The 20485-nt window shown below is 37.1% G+C and overlaps 1 protein-coding gene across 1 annotated transcript; it reads right to left on the bottom strand.

Annotated features, from left to right (window-relative positions):
• Nucleotides 1–87: 87 nt before the first annotated feature.
• Nucleotides 88–8986, bottom strand: LOC133738123 (uncharacterized). The gene is made up of 20 exons (XM_062165575.1): nucleotides 8800–8986; nucleotides 7844–8520; nucleotides 7183–7383; nucleotides 6682–6765; nucleotides 6507–6566; nucleotides 5451–5495; nucleotides 5155–5354; nucleotides 4586–5032; nucleotides 4386–4475; nucleotides 4061–4154; nucleotides 3790–3969; nucleotides 3609–3698; nucleotides 2852–2914; nucleotides 2646–2720; nucleotides 2311–2361; nucleotides 1704–1781; nucleotides 1331–1468; nucleotides 901–1008; nucleotides 734–799; nucleotides 88–614 (listed from the first exon to the last, which is right to left on the bottom strand). The coding sequence occupies exons 2-20, from the start codon at nucleotides 8192–8194 to the stop codon at nucleotides 540–542; spliced, it is 2496 nt and encodes an 831-aa protein (XP_062021559.1). The 5' UTR covers nucleotides 8195–8520; nucleotides 8800–8986; the 3' UTR covers nucleotides 88–539.
• Nucleotides 8987–20485: the final 11499 nt, after the last annotated feature.

Raw genomic sequence — 20485 nt, 5'->3', positions numbered from 1 at the left:
GGGAAATGTATTGCGCTGGAATGCAGGGAAATGTATTGTAATGCACATCTCATGCAATGACAAATAAACATCAGAGGCTAAAACATATGTGACTAGGAAAAAGTGCATCTTTCCTCTGATAATATGAACAAAGGTTTCCCTGTTCAAAAAAAAAAATATGAACAAAGGTTTCTTGATACAATATTTTTTCTATTTACATTTACAAGATTTCTGAGACGAAAATATGAAATAGACTGGTGTGGATTGATTTGCATTTATGACTGACAAAACACAATTGAGTATTTGCCACAAGTTTTCTTAGCAGATGGCAAATGTGGCTCCAAATCATTGGGTTGACAGGAATTCCTTGAGAGGTTATGAACAGCAGGGACAGAAGTCATTACCCTTTCACTTGTCCTCATGATCCATCAACACGTCATCGCCGTCGCTGACAGTGGCAAAAACCATTACGCGTGAGATGACTAGTTGAAATGCAACTTGGAATCTTAAAATGGTGCATTAAGTTGTAACAGGTTTGGACATGATGGTCGGCATTTAACTTAAAGGTTGCCATTCTCTAAGCTTGACAGACGAGAGTCGGATAGAACTGTGAACATTTGTGTGTCTACCAACAACTGCAGAAGTCAGAAATTGCAAAACAAATGAAAGGTGACAAAGTACTGGCCTTCAGTTACAACTTAATTAAATCACCAAAGATAATGAATCATCAACGCTTCTTTGGAAAGAAAGTTACCTTGATAAATGACCGGTCCTTACTAGGAAAGGAATCAATGAAGCTATCTTTGAGAAGTAACGAAACCTGAAACACAGTGAAAATTTGCATGTTACAGAAGTATAATGAGCCAGGTAATCTGTGATTTCTGCAGTATGTATAATAAGCCCTGGAATGAGATTCTCTACCCTGTCATTATTTGACTGTACACTTGTTATGGTGTAAGACCTTAGCTCTGAACAAAGTGACTCAATGTAGTTCTTCATGACTTTCAAAAACTGGGCTGCAGCTTCAGCCTGCAAATGTATTACACATCAGCAGCTTCCCAAATCATCTAGCACAATAACATAAGATATTCATATCATAACAAGCGGTAAGGATCCAAATTCATTGTGCACAAACAATGGGAAAAAAAAATCCTTAGAAGTTGGAACTGCTTATAAAATTTCAAAGAGATTATTTGATAAACTTAAAACTCTCACTTAGAACTCTTTAGCTCTCATTGAGATACTTGCAATATCAACAATGTCTCTCTGAATGAGAAATGAAGTTTCCATATGTAAAACCCCGCATAGACCTGAGCAGAAGCAATAAGCATGCAAGTATGAAAGTAAAAACCTGCACTTCGTTGCACCTATATACAGGATGCTTTTTAGCAAATGAACCTTCGAGTGACAGTTTAGAATGGATTGGCGCGAGTTCAAGGGCAAGATCTCTATATCGTGGTAATGTTGGCAAGTGATGAGGCAGTTTCACCTGCATAAACCATAAAGTACAATTATTATACAATGAAAAAGTCCAGAAAATCACTGAACAACTTTAAACTTATAGCATATATCAACAAAAAACTTCTGATTCCACCAAAGTAGCTGCAAGCAAATAAAATATAAAATAAACCTTTCACCATTTTCTGCAAGAGACAATCTACCCAAGTCTGATAAGGTAAGCAGAGAGACTTTAATAGAGATAATAAATAATAAAATAAAAATACCTGATCCATGAGCATGTTAACTACAACAGGATCTGATGTTTTCTTCCTTAGATCTGCAGGAACTTGTTCTATCCCAATCTGCATAATGATAAGGACAAAATAATTAGATTAAAACAGTGAGATCATTTCCTTACAAGTTTCCCTGAAATTTAAGTTAAAACATAGTTACATAAATCGAATCGAGCAAGCTCCCCTTGCATGCAAAATATGGCAACACGATAGAAACATTACGTAGTGTATAAAACATTTTGGCATAAAATAGAATTCCAAGAATTTATAAGTTCCATGGAACGCTACACAGTTTGAAGCATAATCTAATAGTACATGATTGTCAATAATTAAAAAATATATATATAATATAAAAAAATAAAATAAAACTGAACAATAAGGTGACTAAACTAATCAAAGAACAAAAATTGACCCCAGTAAAAACAGAAGCATAGTCAACTAATAAGCAATAGATAGAAGAAATTTCTCAGTATTGGAATATCTGTAAATCTTATGAAGGATCTTTCAAGGTCAACGAAAAAATAAACTTCAATGAAGCTTAACTAACTAGCATGGTTTTAGCAAAAATAAACTAAAATTACAATGCAACAAAACTTACAATGAAGGGAACTGGGGCATCAAGAAAATCCAGCATTTTCCCTGGTAGAACCTGAAGAATATTGAAGGAACTTAGAGAATCACATACACTGGATTCAGAAGTACATAACAGTGCACTTACAAAACAAAATCATCAAAGACCAAACTGTGGCTATAAGTACAAGGAAACGGCAAAGTCAAAGAGAGAAATTAGTAGGTCAAAAACGGTTATTTACAAATAAGAACCTGCCATAGTTTATGCTGAGTTCACAGAGGTTTCAGATTATATTTACACTTAGCTTATCTAAAATTTTTGAAATTGACACTGAATACATCAGTAAGAAAATATCTACTTACAGGAAGCATTAAACTCTGCCATTGAAATGGACGAATCATGGGTATGAGAGATAACACTGTAGCTGATAGAACACCCTGCATTGGTTGAAGTGTCAAATAATAAAAATCTGAAAATTAGTCAAAAGGAAAGAAACAAATATATTATTGAAAGCAGATTATTGACCTCAGAAATAATAATATTGTTCCGATACAAGTACTAAACTTACCAGATTAGGGCATACTAATATCACTTGCTTTTCCAGTAGTACTCCCGCAACCAATGCCAAAATCTGGCAAAAGCACCATTGACTAATTAACAAAAGTACAGAAGAAGGTTTACTACTTTAGGGTGTGGGGAGGGGAACTAGGAGAAATTCAGTGCAGGCTTACCATACAAGTCAGCCCAGAGTCTTAAGTAAAATGTGAAGGGTTAAAGTGTTCAGTTGCTACAAAGTTTACCACAAATTTTCTGGATCTCAATACCTTATCTACCAAGTTATTGAGAGGTAAATCACAAAAAGTCTTAAGCTGAAGCATGAACATCACTGTCAGTGGCAGTACCATTCTATCACTACACTGACTTAAATATTTAGATGATGATGATGGACTTTTTTCAGAGTTGTATTGTCTCAAAAGGTTTAGAAATTTTATTTGTAAAGTACCTCGCTGTCTGATCCTAGGAGCTATGAGAACATACTTGTTGCTCTTCCAATTTGAAAAAGATAAAAGAACACTTGAGTCTTAACTACAGGAAGGCTCACATCAATTCTATTATTGGCTTCCTATTATCAGATTATCTTTTCAAAGTCAGATGTTTAGGCACATTCCTGTGAACCCTTCATTCAGAAGTTATTGATCATAGGAAGGTGAAAAAGAAACCATTACCTCACATGATGAGAATAAATATTGCTTACCATGGAAAGAAAAATATAACATAGTAAAATGATTTAACACAGCTGGACTCGACTGAACAAATGAGCTTACACTTTCAACAGAGAGAACTCGGCAAATTGTAGCAGTTGTCCACAGTGATAGTGAAAGCGCTTCCTCAGAAGCAGCCAACTTTGCATCAACCTTTAACAAAGAGAGAACTATTGAGTGAGTATTTAAAAAGAAAAGAAAAAAAGGACCAACAACAGTTGAACAAAGAGCAATCAAACAATACCCCAGGATCTTCAGATGAATCTAAATTTTTTTCATCAAAACCAAGGGCAGCAATTGGAGGTCGATTATACTGGATTGCCTGTAGATGTTCAAGAGGTTGGAAAACTAACTCACTTCCTCGTTCGGGAAGAGGAAGAGCATGAAAACCACATACAATCTGTAGCAAATCGTTTTTATTCTCCTATCATGGAGGAAAAAAAAACATCAAATGGAAATCAAAATGTCACCTAAAACATGAATTTCATCAAAATCTACAACATTGATAGACTCACCCTAGCCCATGCCATTATCAAGTCATCGCTAAAATCTTGCTCACAAGTTGAGGAAAGGTCATCATCATCATCCTCTGACATGCTTCTAGCTGGACTGCCACAGATAACAATAGTTCACTGAAGTTGTTCTTGAATGATAAGAAGGATAAGAACTATTAAGTACGATACAACAAAGACTAGAAGAATTCAGAGATACGTCAGAGTAGCAAAGATTTTCCAAGTACTATGTGATCTCATATAACAGCATATATACACTGAAAGCACAGAAAGAAGGTTCTACTATTTTATGTTTTAGGCATAAAATGAGAAACAAATGAACAATCACCTGAATAGAGATTCAGAACTCCCAAAACGCTCCAATGTGCGATTCCTGGAGGAGAAAGATGTCCCAACTTCTGGAGAAGTATGACAATTTCTGAAAAGAAAAAGAAAAAAACAAAAGAAAAAAGGTGATAATAATCTATTAGATAATATTTTCAGCATAAACTGACATATTAGATGGTAAGTTACTCGTATATTTACCACCTAAATAGAGATTCAGAACTCCCAAGACTCTCGCGTGAAGTATGGCCATTTGTGTGACTTCCATATATTCTTTCTGAAGTTTCTGAGGAACCACAGTCATCAAAACATTGTGAATCCTTTCTATCATCCTTATCTAAATAGCGTACTTGAATAAAATCTGGAGCCTCACTAGCAGAAGCACTTTCCAGGGACTGTGGTTCCCATATCTTGAGTGAAGAAGTTGAAGTCTCATCATCAGGTGTAATTCCTGCAGCAACAGCTGTACGGGCTATTGCACTGTCAACAGGGATTGCAGAATTCATCCAATCATCAAAAGACTCTGTCTCAGGGGACTCCTCATTATTATTCATTTCATCATCTATTTTGGGCATTGAAGGGACATGGTCATTGAGGCTCATTCCATTAGCAAGTTGTGTTATTCGACTCAGGCGCTCCTGTTGAATGATACTGCATCCAAGTAAAAGATGGTGCATTGCTTTGAATTTTATAAATGTTTTTCTTAAAACGGCAATGTTGAAAAATCAATTACTAGAACTACAAGTTATATAACTGTTATGATAACTTCTTACCTGTTTAACATCTCGTAATGTAACTCAAAAAAAGGATATTTGGATAACAGACAGTAGCACCGAGGTGCAGAAACCAAAAAACGGAAGAGTCCTTCAGATGAATGAGGAAGAGGTGATGTGATGCCTAAGATAGCAGGAGGCCTCTGAACTATTTCCAACACATGTAGGCAAATACCATAAAGTGTTGCATTGTCTGCTACCTGATCAAAAGGCACAAAAAGTTATTTTCTGTAACCACATGTGCTACAAAGAAGATAGTATAAATCTTCAAAACAGAAAAGATAAATGCTTAATACCTTGAGTGAAAAGATAAATGCTAAATCATCTTTGCCTAAATGCTCCTGTTGAGGATATAAATAATTGGAGTGTTATTATGTGTTACATAACCATAAAGAAAATAAATTAACTAATCAGCAACCAATGAGATAAAATATAGTCATGAAGTGGTAAGACTATTTCCAAAGCTACAAATGGGTATGACTTAACAGTAACACTCTTGCATAGCTATATACGATTGATGAAACTTATGAGGACCTATTTCAAGGCCATATCAGTTTCCTAACATTGTTTAGTATAAAAATAAATAGCTTCAAAAAAAACCAACCCTCAAAACTATTGTTGGCTCAGTTTTGGCAAGATCATCTTAACTCAGTTATTTGTCATACATTGTGAGCTCATTCTCTTAACAGTTTAAGATTTTGAAGATATTGCCTGTTTAACATTATATCAGAGGCCTCCTCATATTTTTCCTCAACTTATTAGTTTGGAAGTGCAGGTTGGGGCTGCAGATATGTTTCTCTGTTTTTTCAGGTATAATTGCCACTCAACATGCAGGGTGGACTGCATATGGAAAGGGTGTCAGCTTAGTATAAATCTGTGTCTATTCCGTAAATATCTAAGCTTTTGACATCTTGTTGTTGTTACTTTCCAAGAAAGAGAGTGGTTGCTAAACATCTTAAATTGAGCACTAAACTCTGACTCACATACTGGACTGTTTTAAATGGACACTGCACTAAAACAACGACTTATATGAGCGCAATGAAACAAAAAGAAAGGTAAATCTATAGCTTGTACATATCCATCGTTGAATAACTGTTACACATTGTATTTTTCTTTTGTCGCTCACTTGGTTTTGTTTAATCAAGTAATAAAGGGTAATTAAAGGAGAAAGACTATGAAAAGCTAAAAGTCTACTTACCTTAAGGTATATATATGTGGACATAATTATATATGATACACACACTTGATAATAGCTCATACCCTACTACAATCTTGTTACTGGTACCAATCCAACAGACAATAAGTTGTGTAACTTCAAAATGAAACATATAGATCTTGGTGAGATGCCGTACCTGTCCATACACAATTTGATTAAGGTCACTTAGTGATGGAGTCTTCTCCATTAATCGTGCCTGTATCATGGCAATTCACACAAGGGATCATACAGCATACATCATTATAACAACTGTTATATGATTATAAGATTAATGGGAGAATATAGTATCAAAAGAAAAAGGTATATCAAACCTTAACACCTCCAGGAAAACAAAAGGAAGCTAAATCTTTCAAACGCATTGCTAGCCTCTTCCCGGGAGGATATTTAAAAAGTACCTGTGAACCCAAAAAGAAATATTTCAAAAATAGGTATATTATCTTCTCCCACCAGAAGAGGACAAGAAAGGACTGTCTATTTACGTAGCATGTAAAATTCTTGCAAATATTCAGAAATGAATAAAACCATCCTCTATTTTCTTTTTCATGCTAGCTTACAATGTCTTTCCATTGAAGAAAATAAAACTTTGTATCTACAAGCACAAATCATCGGAATGCATGGTCCAAAAATTAGTTTTCAGGAGTACTAGAATAATCATTAAATATTTCATAATTGTTGACAACTAAATCTGAGAAAATACCACTTATCCATCACTCATTCATATACACTGTTGAAAATAGAAAATAGATTTTTACACCAAAAACAAAACAGGAAAGAGGTTTGCAGGAAGCTTCATAAGCAGTCATGCATTCAACCTGAGGTTCTAATATTGGGGCTGGAGGTCCCTTCTGCTGCAGTAATTTAAGGTCGGTAATTCCATAGCTTATCATGTCCGTCTCCCATCTCTTTCTTTTAATGAATGCTGCCTCGGCATTTTTAAGATTAGTATCTGGATGAAGCCCCGCAATTATAAAATGCTCAAAGAGTGAAGTTGGCTCCTGATAATTTACATGACCCTACAATGGCATCATCATAAACTTTAGCTAATAACTTCATAATCCAAGGAATAACATTACAGGCAGTAATGTCTGATAAGATTCTACATTGTCTGATAAGCCAATTAATTATTAATATATCATATATCCCTTTGACAAGTTTGACATATAAAACTAAGAACATGAAATCTGAAAAGGAAAGGTTGAAACTGATGTTTCCTCTGAAGAAGAAAATAGCTTAAACAAAACTAACTCGACGACACAATAGACTAAGAACAAACCCTATGCTTGCTATAACTCAAGAGCATGAATCCCTCAAATAGTATGTTTCTTTCTTCAGTTTTTCCCTTCTGGATAAGTAACAATGTACTGAACAGTGACAGAGGCCAGCCACACAGCCATCCCCTTTCAAACATGACTAAAGAATCTATAGTAACAGCATGATGGATAAAGGCTAAATGCAAATAGTAGAAAAGAACACCTTTGATTTGGAGTGAAGCTGATACCACTGGCGTTTTTGGTTTGCCAAAACCTCAGGATTGAAAGCCAGCCGGGAATCATGATTGGTCCCCCATCTCCAAGCCTTCTGCATTTGGTTTTTCAATCTCTGAAAGCTATGACTGCGCCTGTGTTTGGTGGTCAAAACATCACTTTGGGTCCGCCTATGCCCATTCCCCGGTGCCAATGGCGGCATATTCGGACTGGCCAAGTTATTGGGGGCTTCTCCTGCCACTGTGCATGCCTCCTCAGATATAACCTGAATAGGGGACGAACCCCCCTCTTCGTGTCCTTCAGCATCTTCTTTTGCATCCATTTCAAACACTAAGCTCATCTTTGTAAATGCTCACGCACCAAATGATCGAATACACTTCATCACCACCCCATTGCTTACATGTGGCCAGAACCCAGCTTACCAGCATAGCGCTTTCACCCAATTTCACCAATTTCCATGTCTCACAACTTGTACAACATACCACCTAACAAAAACACCCAAATGCAAATAACACAAATATTTTGAATCGGGTTTTCTCCTTGAATGTGCTTGTTCCTCAATAATTCCTAAAACACCCGAATCACATCAACACTCAATATGATCAGACAATCAGAACACTCATCTCCTCGTCACGTGCACTCCACTATCTGCATGCAATTTCCAACCTATATACCATGAACAAAACAAATATCCTGAAAATTACAAACAATGGGAAGCAAAACATAAAATGTGACCAGCTTCTAAAGCATAAGCGTAATAACGCAGGAGAGGGAGACCAAGTGTTTATGATTCCCTATTTCAGATTTGGCAACGTCATCATGCATGATTCGTAACCGCAACAGAAGATGAACAACAGATTAAAATTACAACCGCAACAAGAAAAATGAATGGCATTTATTTGAAAAACAGAGCATGGAAAACAAGGATTTGAAGATGATTAGTACCTGTAGATGGTTTTTGTTTCAGGTGAAAAAGAAAGAGGAATGTGCTTGGGATATGGGGAGAGAGTAAAAAGAGAGAGAGAGGGAAAGATGGAAAGTTGCTAAATATAGGGGGAGAGTGGGATTTGGTGCAATGAACGGAAGTCAGGACAACATAAGAAAAGAAAAGAAGAGAAAAGAAAAGATAATTTAGATAATATCACCAACCTCCCTCCCTGGGTTAGCTAGAGCTCCCAGGGGACAAAAATCACAAAGTATAGGACTCTGCTTCTGATATTTAGTTATTTACCGCCTAAAAAATTTATGATAAAAAAAAAAAAAAAAAATCGCAATAACTTCCAATAACGAGAACGGGAGAAAGTGCTTTTTTGACTTTGAAATCCGACGTGTCGCATGCAGAAACCACCTAACGAACTGTGTTTTAAATGGAGGTGGGCCCCACTCCAGGAAAGCCGTTTTGTGATGACGCTAATAGCTCCGTAAATCCTGACCGTCCGCTCCAGGGCGTTTAATCTATACTATTATTAAGAGAAGAGAGCTTGTTCTCCAAAACTGAAAATTTTGACAAATATAACCCTCTAATATTAAAAAAACTTTAGAAACTGAAATAACCAACAAGGACAATAATGTCAATTTAAAAAAATAAAAAGAAATTAAATTTCTTAAAATAAAATAAATAGTAGTTATTGTTGTAGAAAACTGCTTTGGTTAAGAAAGTCAACTACCCACTTCCTAAAAAAAAAAAAAAACACCCACCCACGGTGGGCACATGCTAGTTAAAATTAATAAATAGCCACCGGGAAATCCTCCTAGGTTGCACGTGCCTCTCAGTATGTGTTTATTGGAACTTGTGTGATTTTTTTAGTTAATAATAATATTTTCGTGTGCAATTTGGAACTTGGCGCTTATAATAAAATCAATCTTTTATTTTTATTTTTTCTTAAGTAAGATTCTCGTAACCGAAAGTTAAATCACATTAAATTTGTAACCGACGGATTAGGGTGGATCCCCAGTTAATCACCGGAATGGCTTCTCCTCTCTATTTTTTTTGTTTTTAATGTTTTACCTTTTTTACTGGTACTATAATTATTTTCTGTGTTGCAAATTTAAAATTTGTAGCATTTTGGATGAGTGGTCAAACAAAGCCAACCTTTTCTTTCCTCGTTCTCGAAAGGCGTACAACGGTACAAGTAATGGTTAAGTCTGAAAATTTAGAGTAATTTGGACTCTTTTTTTTTTCCTTCTGTGTGTGACTATATAGTTCACTTAACATAATAATCTTTTTAAATAATTTTTTTTTAATAGAAGTTGACATAATTATATCAACAGCCAAAAGGCCAAAGTATATAAGCACTTTTAAAGACAAAAAAATTGGCGGGATAACAACCAAGTTCCTATCTAAGCATTGCATACTAATTACAAATCTATTTGAGCTCGCTTTTAAAAAAAAACCTATAAACAAAGAATAATTTCCTGTCTTCTAGGACTAAATCATCGACTAGCCATCCATCCACCTACACTCAATTGTGCTACGAAACAGAATGCTGCTTCCTAGCAAATAAATATGAACCAAATCTTTATGCATAAGCCGCTAAAGGACACCGGTCAAACTTGAGATAATTACCAATTCCACCAAAATCATGATCTGAATTGAAACTAGCCCTTAAAGACCATAAAATGCCCCAAAATTGCCCAAGTAGGTCAAACTCTTGGGCCAGACCAACCCAAAGCACTAAGTAATGGATAAGGCTAGGGTGTAAAGTGACCCTCCTGCCTGGCCCAGTTCTCAAGAGAACCAGACCCAATCACATGGGCTCAACACAAAGTTGAACCCGCACATCCCACAACCAAAGGCCCAAAACCAATGGTTTAATCTCTTTGCCATTCACGGGTAGTGCTTTCACTTGGACTAATAAACAGGCAGATAGCTCTAGAATTTCTGAAAGAATAGATCGAGTTCTTGTCAATAGTGAAGCTTTGAGTGTTTTTCCCTGTATGAACCTTAGTAATTTGCCAATTTCTGGATCCGATCATGGGCCGATATTTTTATCCTTTAATCCTCCTATCACTAGGAAACGCAAAGTGTTTAAACTGGAAGTTATGTGGTTACATCATCATGATTTCTCACATATTGTTAAACAGGCTTGGCTTGCCCCCATTGTTGGTAGTGCTGCGGAAAATTTTACCTCTAAAGTTAATGTTTTCCAGGCTTTAGCCTAGACCTGGAATTCTAATGTGTTTGGTAATCTGTTTCATCGAATGCGTGACTTACATACTCAACTTCAGAATATTCAGAATAATTCTACTCTTACTACTTCTTCTGATCTTCAGGCACAAGAGTTTCATATCCTTACTCAACTCGAGTCTTTATTTCAGGAAGAGGAGTTGTTTTGGGCTCAAAGAGCCAAATCTAGATGGTTACAATTCGGAGATAAGAACACTAAGTTTTTCCAAATGCAAGCTACTATTAAAAGGAAGAAAAACCAAATTCTGCGTATCAAGGATGACTTAAATAACTGGACTAATGATCAGGATGTTATTGCAGCTGTTCTTATCAATTCATTTAAGAAACGTTTTACTGCTTCTGGTCCACCTTCTAGTGCAGCTTTATCTTCTTTTCTGGAGTTCATTCATCCTTGTATTTCGGAAGCCGACAATCAAATGTTGATGGCGCCAGTGTCTTTGCAAGAGGTTTATTCAGCTGTTCATATAGCATAGGTCCGCTGAAGGCTCCTGGACCTGATGGTCTGCCAGCTATCTTTTACCATACTTTTTGGTCTCAAGTAAAGGAATCGTTATATCATTTAGTGTCTTCTGCTTTCTCCACAAATCTTGATCTCTCACTTATTAATCGTACTAACATCGTTTCCAAAGTCAGATAATCCGAAAACCGTTCATCACTAAAGACCTATCAGCCTTTGCAATGTGGCCTATAAAGTTATTACAAAAATAATGATAACTAGACTTCGTCCTTTGTTGTCTAAATGTATTTCTAATAATCAGGGAGCGTTCGCACCAGGTAAGTCTATTCATGATAATATCTGTATTGCCCATGAGTTATTTTCATCTTTTAACAAGAAGAAGGGTAGAATTGGTGCTAGGGCTATTAAGATTGATTTAGAGAAGGCTTACGATCTCCTTAATTGGGATTATTTACTAGCTTGTTTAAAGGTTTTTGCCTTTGCTCCTTCTTGGATTTGTCTGATTCGGAATTGCTTAAGTTCTGCCTCTTTTTCTATTCTTCTTAATGGCTCGCCCCATGGTTCTTTTAAGCCTACCCGTGGTGTTAGACAAGGGGACCCACTCTCACCCTACCTATTTATTTTGGCCATGAAACCTCTCATTAGGAAACTCAATGATATGACTCTTAAATCTATAACTCAGGTTGGTATTTTATCCTCTCCTTTTGGTTTTAAAATTTCTAACCTTATGTTTGCCGATGATTGTCTTACTTTTGCTAAAGCTTCACACACTGCGGCGAAAAATATTCTGAACACCTTAACTCTCTTTTGGAAGCTTCTGGACAACAAATCAATTATCATAAGTCCACAATTTATTTCTCAAATAATATTGCTGCATCTGTTAAAAGAGATATTGCTTGTTGTTTAGGTATTCAGCATAAATCTTCTATTGGTCGATATTTAGGGATTCAGAACATCATTTGCTGGAAGGATCCACTTAATCTTAATGACCTTACTGCTAAGATTCAGAAAAAACTTGCAAGTTGGAAAAAGAATACTCTCTCATGAGCTGGTAAGTTAACTTTATTACAGTCTAATCTTTCTGGGATGCGTAACCACATTCTTTCTTGCTTTAAATGTCCTAAGACACTTTCAGATAGAATTAATAGGGAATTTAGGCAGTTTTTCTGGGGTAAGTCTCACGGTCTAGTTGATTGGAATCAAGTTTGTCTTCCCAAAGCTAAGGGCGGGTTAGGCATTAGACTACCTAGTCACTTCAATCAAGTAGCTTTAGCTAAATTGGGTTGGAAGATTTTAACTCAGCCTGATAATTGGTGGGTTCAGTTGGTTCAGAGGAAAGTGTGGGATACCAAAGCATTTCCTACAAATAGCTTTTATTGTAATGGAAGACAATCAATTAGTTCTAAAAAAATTTCTTAATGATTGGGAATAGCCGAACCAAACTGCAATAAATTGGTTTTGTTTTATGGGAAATAGGTTTTATGAGTCAAGTTATGGGCCCTATGATTCATATTAAATACTTTTTTGCTGTCATTATTTATCCTTGCTCTATAGATATAAATAAATTATTGTAATACGTAATAATTAGACCGAAATTGCAATTTTTCGTTTTTATCTTCATAAAATTGGACTTAATAATTTTAATTTCATATTAACAATTCAATATTAATAATAAATTTAATAATAAACAAAGTACATATTTATTTTTCACTCGTAAATTGTTCATATCAGTAAATTGTTCATATCATTTGACTAACCCTAACTCTTCATCTTCATTTGAAATATTTGAAGTAGTTTGGAAAGATTCCGAATAATTAAACCTGGGAAATTCTATTTAAGTTTTATTTTATATATCTTAATTTTTTTTATTAATCGATCGCTTTCAAAAGAAAAGAAATAAGAACTGGTGAATCAGAAACAATTAATTAAGATAATTTTTTTATTTATTTTTATATGGAATATACATATCAATAATATCTGAGACGTAATCATTTTCTTACTGTTCAGAAAAAATCTTCTAATTCATTGGCTTGGAAAGGTATTTTAGATGCTCGTGACTTACTCTCCCAGGGCATTAGATGGATTGTGGGGGATGGTCACTCTATTTTATTTTGGTCTTTTAATTGGGTTTTTTCTTTTCCTTTATTTACCTTATTACCACTGTTGGGTGTGTGGATCCGATTCCACATAGGATAAGGATTTGTTAATCCTTGATCAAAGAGGAGTTTTGATTGTTTCCTACCTGCTTACATAATCCTACTTGGTAATGGTTTCTATGTCTATTGGGAATAGGTTTCCAATGTCTTATAGGGTCTAGTTAGATATCTATAAATAGGCTAGGGGCATATGTTGTAGTAGTAGATCAAGTCTTTGAAGCATTAAACAGAGAGAGCAAGTGCGGTCTTGATAGTTGGTGAGAACTTCTTGTGAGAGATCCTTGTATTCTTGTTCGTGTATTCTTCTTCTTCTATAGTGAAACCCAAGTAGCCCGGGGACGTAGGCAAAGTTCTTTGCTGAACCTCGTTAACAAGTTCGTGTTTGTTTTCTCGATCGTTTATCTATATTGTTTTGCACTTGTCTGCTTCCGCAAGAGGAATTTTAGGTCAAATTCCTAACAAAGTGGTATCAAAGCTTAGGCTCTAGAGTGGAAACAATGAGCGTAGAAAACGTTGAGAAGAGGGTTGATAAGTTCGACGGTAATGACTTTAGCCTATGGAGGTCACAAATCGAGGACTACTTGAATATGAAGAAACTTGCTAAGACTTTAGAGGGCAAGCTCCCAAAAGATATGAAGGAGGAAGAATTTGTCGAGATGGATAGGATAGCCCTTGGAGCCGTTCGACTATCGCTTTCAAATGATGTACGGCGATTTGTTATCAAGGAGACTACGTTGAAGGGGATGATGGATAGTTTGTCCAACATGTATGAGAAGCCAAATGCCGTTCAACAGTTGTACTTGATGAGGCAGCTGTTCACTTTGAAGATGGGTAAGGGTATATCTATTCGCCAGCAAGTTGGGATAGTTGGTGATATTATCGAGCAACTAGCATCGGTGGATGTTAAATTCGACGAACACATCAAAGCTTTGGTGTTGTTGACTTCCATGCCTTCAGATTGGGATGTGACTGTGAACTCGATTTGTAGTGGAGCTGGGACTACGAAGAAGCTGAAGTTTAATGATGTGCGTGACATTCTTCTGAATGAAGAGACGCGAAGACAAAATAACCTTGAAGATCCTTCAAGTTCTGCGCTCTCTATAGAAAATAGAGGTAGAATGTTCAACAAGAACTCAAACAACAATCGTGGAAGGTCCAAGTCTAGGGCCCCTGGAAAAGGCCGAAGCGTGTCCAAGTCAGGAAAGTGGTCCGATGGGTGTTGGCATTGTGGGAAATCTAGACATGTCAAGAGAGACTGTAACCAGTGGAAGGAGACAATGAAGATGGCAAACACAACTGAGTGTGATTCGGATGCACTTGTACTAAGTGTTACTGAAGCACCATTGGAGTCATGGAGCGTCATTTCACTCAACTTCACAACAAGAGCTCATGGTGAATTACCGACGTGGTAATTTTGGCAAAGTGTTTCTTGCTGATGGTGGAGCCTTGGAGATTGTGGGAAGGGGTGATGTGAAGATTTTGCTGACAAATGGTGGAACATGGACCTTGACCAATGTTAGACACATACCACGGTTAAAGAGGAATTTGATCTCTATGGGTCAGTTGGATTATGAAGGATGTCGCACTACCTTTGAGAAAGGTACGTGGAAGGTGTGTAAAGTATCTATGGTGTTAGCTCGTGGAATCAAGACAAGAACACTTTATACGACCTTGAATATTGTTGCTATTGTTGAGAACAATGAAGGCATTGCGATCGTTGAGAAAAATGAAGATGTATACTTATGGCATCGTAGACTTGGGCACATCAGTGAGAAAGGTATGGGTGTACTTCAGTCGAAGGGTAAACTACATGGTGTGGACTCAATGAAGATTGGGCTTTGTGAAGACTACATATTTGAGAAGCAAAAGGTTGTTAGTTTCTCAAAGGGTGGCAAGGCACCAAAAGATACAAAACTAGAGTTGGTTCATACTGACGTGTGGGGACCTGCACCGGAGCTTTCGTTAGGTGGCTCAAAGTACTATGTGACTTATATTGATGACTCCACAAGGAAAGTATGGATTTATTTCTTGAAATAAATGGTAAGTATTTGATACTTTCAAAAAGTGGAAGGCGATAGTAGAGAATGAGACCGGGTCGAAGATCAAATGTCTGAGGTCGGATAATGGAGGTGAATACTATGGTAATGATTTCCAAAGAGTATTGTGCAGAGAATGGGATTAGGATGGAGAAGACAATTCCCGGAACTCCACAGCAGAATGGAGTGGCTGAACGCATGAATAGGACTCTCAATGAGCGCGCAAGGAGTATGAGGATACATGCAGGATTGCCAGACATGTTTTTGGGCTGATGCGGTTAATACTGTTGCTTATTTAATTAACCGTGGACCATCAGTACCATTGAATCATCTCCTACCTGACGAAAAATGGAGTGGAAAAGAGATAGGCCTATCGCATTTAAGAGTGTTTGGTTGCGTGGCATATGTTCACATTGAGTCCGGTGCGAGAAGCAAGTTGGATCCCAAGTCTCAAAAGTGCATATTCATAGGCTATGGCGGTGACGAGCTTGGCTATAGGTTTTGGGATATGCAAAATAAGAAAGTTGTAAGGAGCAGGAATGTCATCTTTAATGAAGAAGTGATGTACAAGAATAGGCAAGCAGCAGAGCCTAAAAGTCTTGTAAGAAAAGATCGGCAGTTTGCAAGGTTGGAAGAATTGTCCAATGAAGATGTGTCTAAGGAAAATCATGGGGAGGAACGACAACAATAAGAAGCTCCTGAGGTTGCACAACCTGAAGAACAAGTTCCTAGTGATGAGCCAGTGACACCTCCTTTTGTGCCAAGAGTATCGTCAAGAAGTACTAAAGGAATACCAGCTGATAAATACTAGCCTTGTGCTAACTATTTGTTGTTAACTGACTGTGGTGAACCCGTGAGTTATGATGAGGCTATGCAACATAAAGATTCTGCTAAGTGGAAGGGTGCCATGCAAGATGAGATGGACTCTCTCATGTCCAACAATACTTGGGAGTTAGCTAAGTTACCAACAGGTAAGAAAGCATTGCATAACAAGTGGATTTACAAAATTAAGCAAGAAGTTGATGGGAGAAAACGTTACAAGGCAAGGTTGGTTGTGAAAGGTTTTCAGCAAAGGGAGGGAATTGATTTTGATGAGATCTTTTCGCCGGTTGTGAAACATACCACAATCCGGGTGGTGCTTGGTTTAGTGGAAGCTGAAGGTCTGTATTTGGAGCAGCTAGACGTCAAGACTGCTTTTCTTCATGGTGATTTGAAGGAGGTCATATACATGAAGCAACCACAAGGTTTTATAGCACCTGGTAAGGAGGACTTGGTATGCAAACTGCAAAAGAGCCTTTATGGCTTGAAACAAGCCCCAAGACAGTGGTATAAGAAGTTTGATGCTTTCATGTGTGGGAGTGGCTACACAAGATGTCAATCCGATCACTGTTGTTACTTCAAAAAGTTTGACAAATCTTATATCATTCTTTTACTGTATGTGGATGATATGTTGATAGCTGGGGAAGACTTCAATGAGATTGAGAAGTTGAAGAAAGAGATGTCAAACCAGTTCGCGATGAAGGATTTGGGTGAGGCGAAGAAAATCTTAGGTATAAAGATTATCCGTGATAAAGTGGCTGGTACTCTGAAGCTTTCACAAGCGGAGTATGTTGAGAAGGTGCTTAAGCGATTCAATATGGATGAATCAAAGGCTGTAGGAACACCGTTGGCGGCTCACTTTAAATTGTCCAAGGACCAATCACCCAAGAGCGAAAAAGATAAAGAATATATAAAGAATGTACCTTATGCATCGGCAGTTAGATGCTTAATGTATGCTATGGTGTGTACTAGACCTGATATTGCTCATGCAGTTGGAGTTGTGAGTAGGTACACGAGTAATCCAGGAAAGCAACATTGGGAGGCTATGAAGTGGATCATGAGGTATCTTCGGGGTACTACTGATATGTCTCTTTGTTTCAAGAGAGGTAGTGCTGAACTACAAGGATATGTTGATGCAGACTTGGCAGGAGATCATGATACTTGTCGGAGTACTACTGGTTATGTGTACACTGTGGGTGGTGATGCCGTATCTTGGGTCTCAAATTTGCAAGGGCAAGTGGCCCTGTCTACAACGGAGTCCGAGTATGTAGCAGTCTCAGAGGCTGGTAAGGAGATGGTGTGGCTAAAGGGTCTGTTGGAGAAATTGGGTAAAAAGCAAGAGAATTGTGCATTGTACAGTGATAGTCAAAGTGCAATTCACTTGGCAAAGAACCCTGCTTTTCATTCAAGGACTAAACACATTCCTATGAAGTATCACTACATACGAGAACTCGTGGAGAATGAAGTGCTGCAATTGTTGAAGATTCAAGGAAGTGAGAATCCTGCTGATATGTTGACTAAGTCTGTGTCAATAAGTAAACTGAAGCTGTGCTTAGCTTCAGTTGGTCTCCAAGTTTGAAGAAGGAGATGTTGGCTGTCACTACTACACAAAAGGCTTCACACGACGGTTTAAAACTGTCGTCTCACGTTTTGCATTTCCGTGGTCTATCGAGGTGTCGTCTGATGAAACGCTGTCAGACGACGGTTTTCAACCGTCGTATACCGATCATTGGGTCGTCGGTTTGCAGCTGAATCCGTCGTCAGATGGACCGGCAGATCTGCTGACATGCTGTCGACATGCTGTCGACAAGCTGTCGACAGAAATATGCCGTGGTGTAACTTCTACTCATACCACGGTTTTTAGGATTCCAGCGTGGTGTGACTTCTACTCATACCACGGTTTTTAGGATTCTAGCGTGGTGTGACTTCTACTCATACCACGGTTCAGTGTATGTGTGCCTTCACACGACAGATATAACTCGAACCGTTGTATGGTGACATTTGAGACAATGGTTTTTGCTAATACTTGTTGTCTTTGTGTGCATCCAACATTGATATCAGTAAGAACCGTCGTGTGAATTGTTGAAAATTTGTTTGAATCCACCCTATAATCTTCATCAGACGACATTTTCATTTGTTGTCCTACTAGAATGATTCATATTCAATGCTGGAATCAAAAATCACCAAATAAATAGTAATTTACCAATATATATATGATTGTTATAATCCACAAAAATGTACCTAAATGGATTTGACAATATATGCTACTATTGATACACAAATGGAGTACATCTAAGAAACCCTCATTGCAAAATACATCCAAAAATGTACTTAAAATTGTCAGGCCAGCCCTAAAAATAAATTTCAAGCCTATTGCACTTCAGAGCTTCCAGTCCATGAGCTTCAGCAGACTTTGCAGCCATGAACTCATTACCTTGTTTCTTTTTCTTCTCATGCTAAATAATATAACCATTGATGCTACAAACATAATAGCATAACCTCAAAACGAAAAGGCCTAAGATGAGGTGGACAAGGATCAAGGCTCAAGAGTAAAGGGCAGTGATTAGATCAGACCCTTGTCAGATGCCTATAGCAAGTCCACCAACTACTCCAATTAATGGAACGAAGACATTGGCTTTCTTCTTCTTGCATGATATTGCTGCACATAAGTTTTCGTTTTCTCCGACCCTAGCATGAACAAGGTTTATGCATATTAGTCATGGAAATATAGTTGACTACAGTAATCAATTTGTATAATAGATCAATAATGCCTAACAATATAGAAATTTTTCCACATAAAAAAATATAAGATTGCAACCAAAAACAGAAAGAAATACTCTGAATATATTACATGTTGACTCTGGACAGAAACAGACCTTAACAGTAGTGATCCACTTGTCGATTTTTCAATTAGCATAATCCAGCCATATACATACATTAATTTATAAATTCAGCTACGAATTACTGCACATATACACACACATAAAGTCAGCACAGAGGATCATTACCTTATGTTGAGGGAGCAGGAGCTCATCATCATTCCATGACAAGCAGCACTTGATCTTCTTATGTTGAGTGATATGGAACTTTGGCCCTTTAGGTATGGTTGGATGCTTCATGGACCTGAAACACAATCAAACACGAGAGCATAAGAAATTTTCACTACATCAAGTAGAGACAACCTGACATGCTCTCATTATATCAATGCTATTGTCCTAGTAATTAATAGGATATCCAGCATATATTATAGATACATTATGTGCTATATATGGAGGAATGGACACCCATGTGGTATAGGGACTAATTCTTCCTCTTTCTTGAAAGTTAAAAACAAGACATAAGCAATTTATGTGACCCACTTTTTGTTAAGATAGATCCCAAAACTATCCGCACTCTCTTTTTCTGCATATTGAGAAAGTGCAATAATATCATCAGCATCATTCTAACCCAAGACTATTATCCATAATCACTATAAAGACAAAAACAACTGTAACAAAAACCATGTTCTTTTAGAAACTATTTGCAGAGAAACTACACAAAAGCAAGAGAAGTTCCTTAATTCAGTTCTCAGCAGTTCTTTTCCAAGCAGTCTTCCAAACATTGAAGTCCAACAACTGTAACAAAGAAAAATAACAAAAAAAATAAGAGGAAGGTCAAACATATGTTACTGGGTTACCTTTGCAATAACGTTTTGAATCCCACATCACAACCCTGAATTGACAAGAGTACCAAATGGGTGGCATTTGATTCCACAAGTGACAGAGGATAAGATCCATACCTGACCATTTCTGCACACAGAATTCGAACATAAGTTGAATTTGGTTTGGTCAGTATAAGCACAGTCCGTGGGTGAGTTTCCCCTTCAAAGAAATCTGAAATAAAAGTGAATGTTTAGATAGAGTAAATTCATCTGTTTACTGCTGCGCTCTGCAGTTATTATGTTTCCTCTTTCAAAAGAGACAATGTCATGCTTGTG

This window comes from Rosa rugosa, chromosome 3 (assembly GCF_958449725.1).
Source record: "Rosa rugosa chromosome 3, drRosRugo1.1, whole genome shotgun sequence".
NCBI lineage: Eukaryota > Viridiplantae > Streptophyta > Magnoliopsida > Rosales > Rosaceae > Rosa > Rosa rugosa.
The sequence above is the reverse complement of the archived record's forward strand: the minus strand, read 5'-3'. Positions and strand labels throughout refer to the sequence as shown.

Bases quoted from the DNA above. Each gene is read 5' to 3' on its own strand.
- LOC133738123 (XM_062165575.1), bottom strand. From the start codon at position 8,194: ATGAGCTTAGTGTTTGAAATGGATGCAAAAGAAGATGCTGAAGGACAC. The intron at 2,362-2,645 runs GTAAGTAGATAT...AATATTCTTCAG, and splicing joins GGCAGAGTTTAATGCTTCCT to GTTCTACCAGGGAAAATGCT. The intron at 800-900 runs GTAGAGAATCTC...ACTGTGTTTCAG, and splicing joins TACAGTCAAATAATGACAGG to GTTTCGTTACTTCTCAAAGA.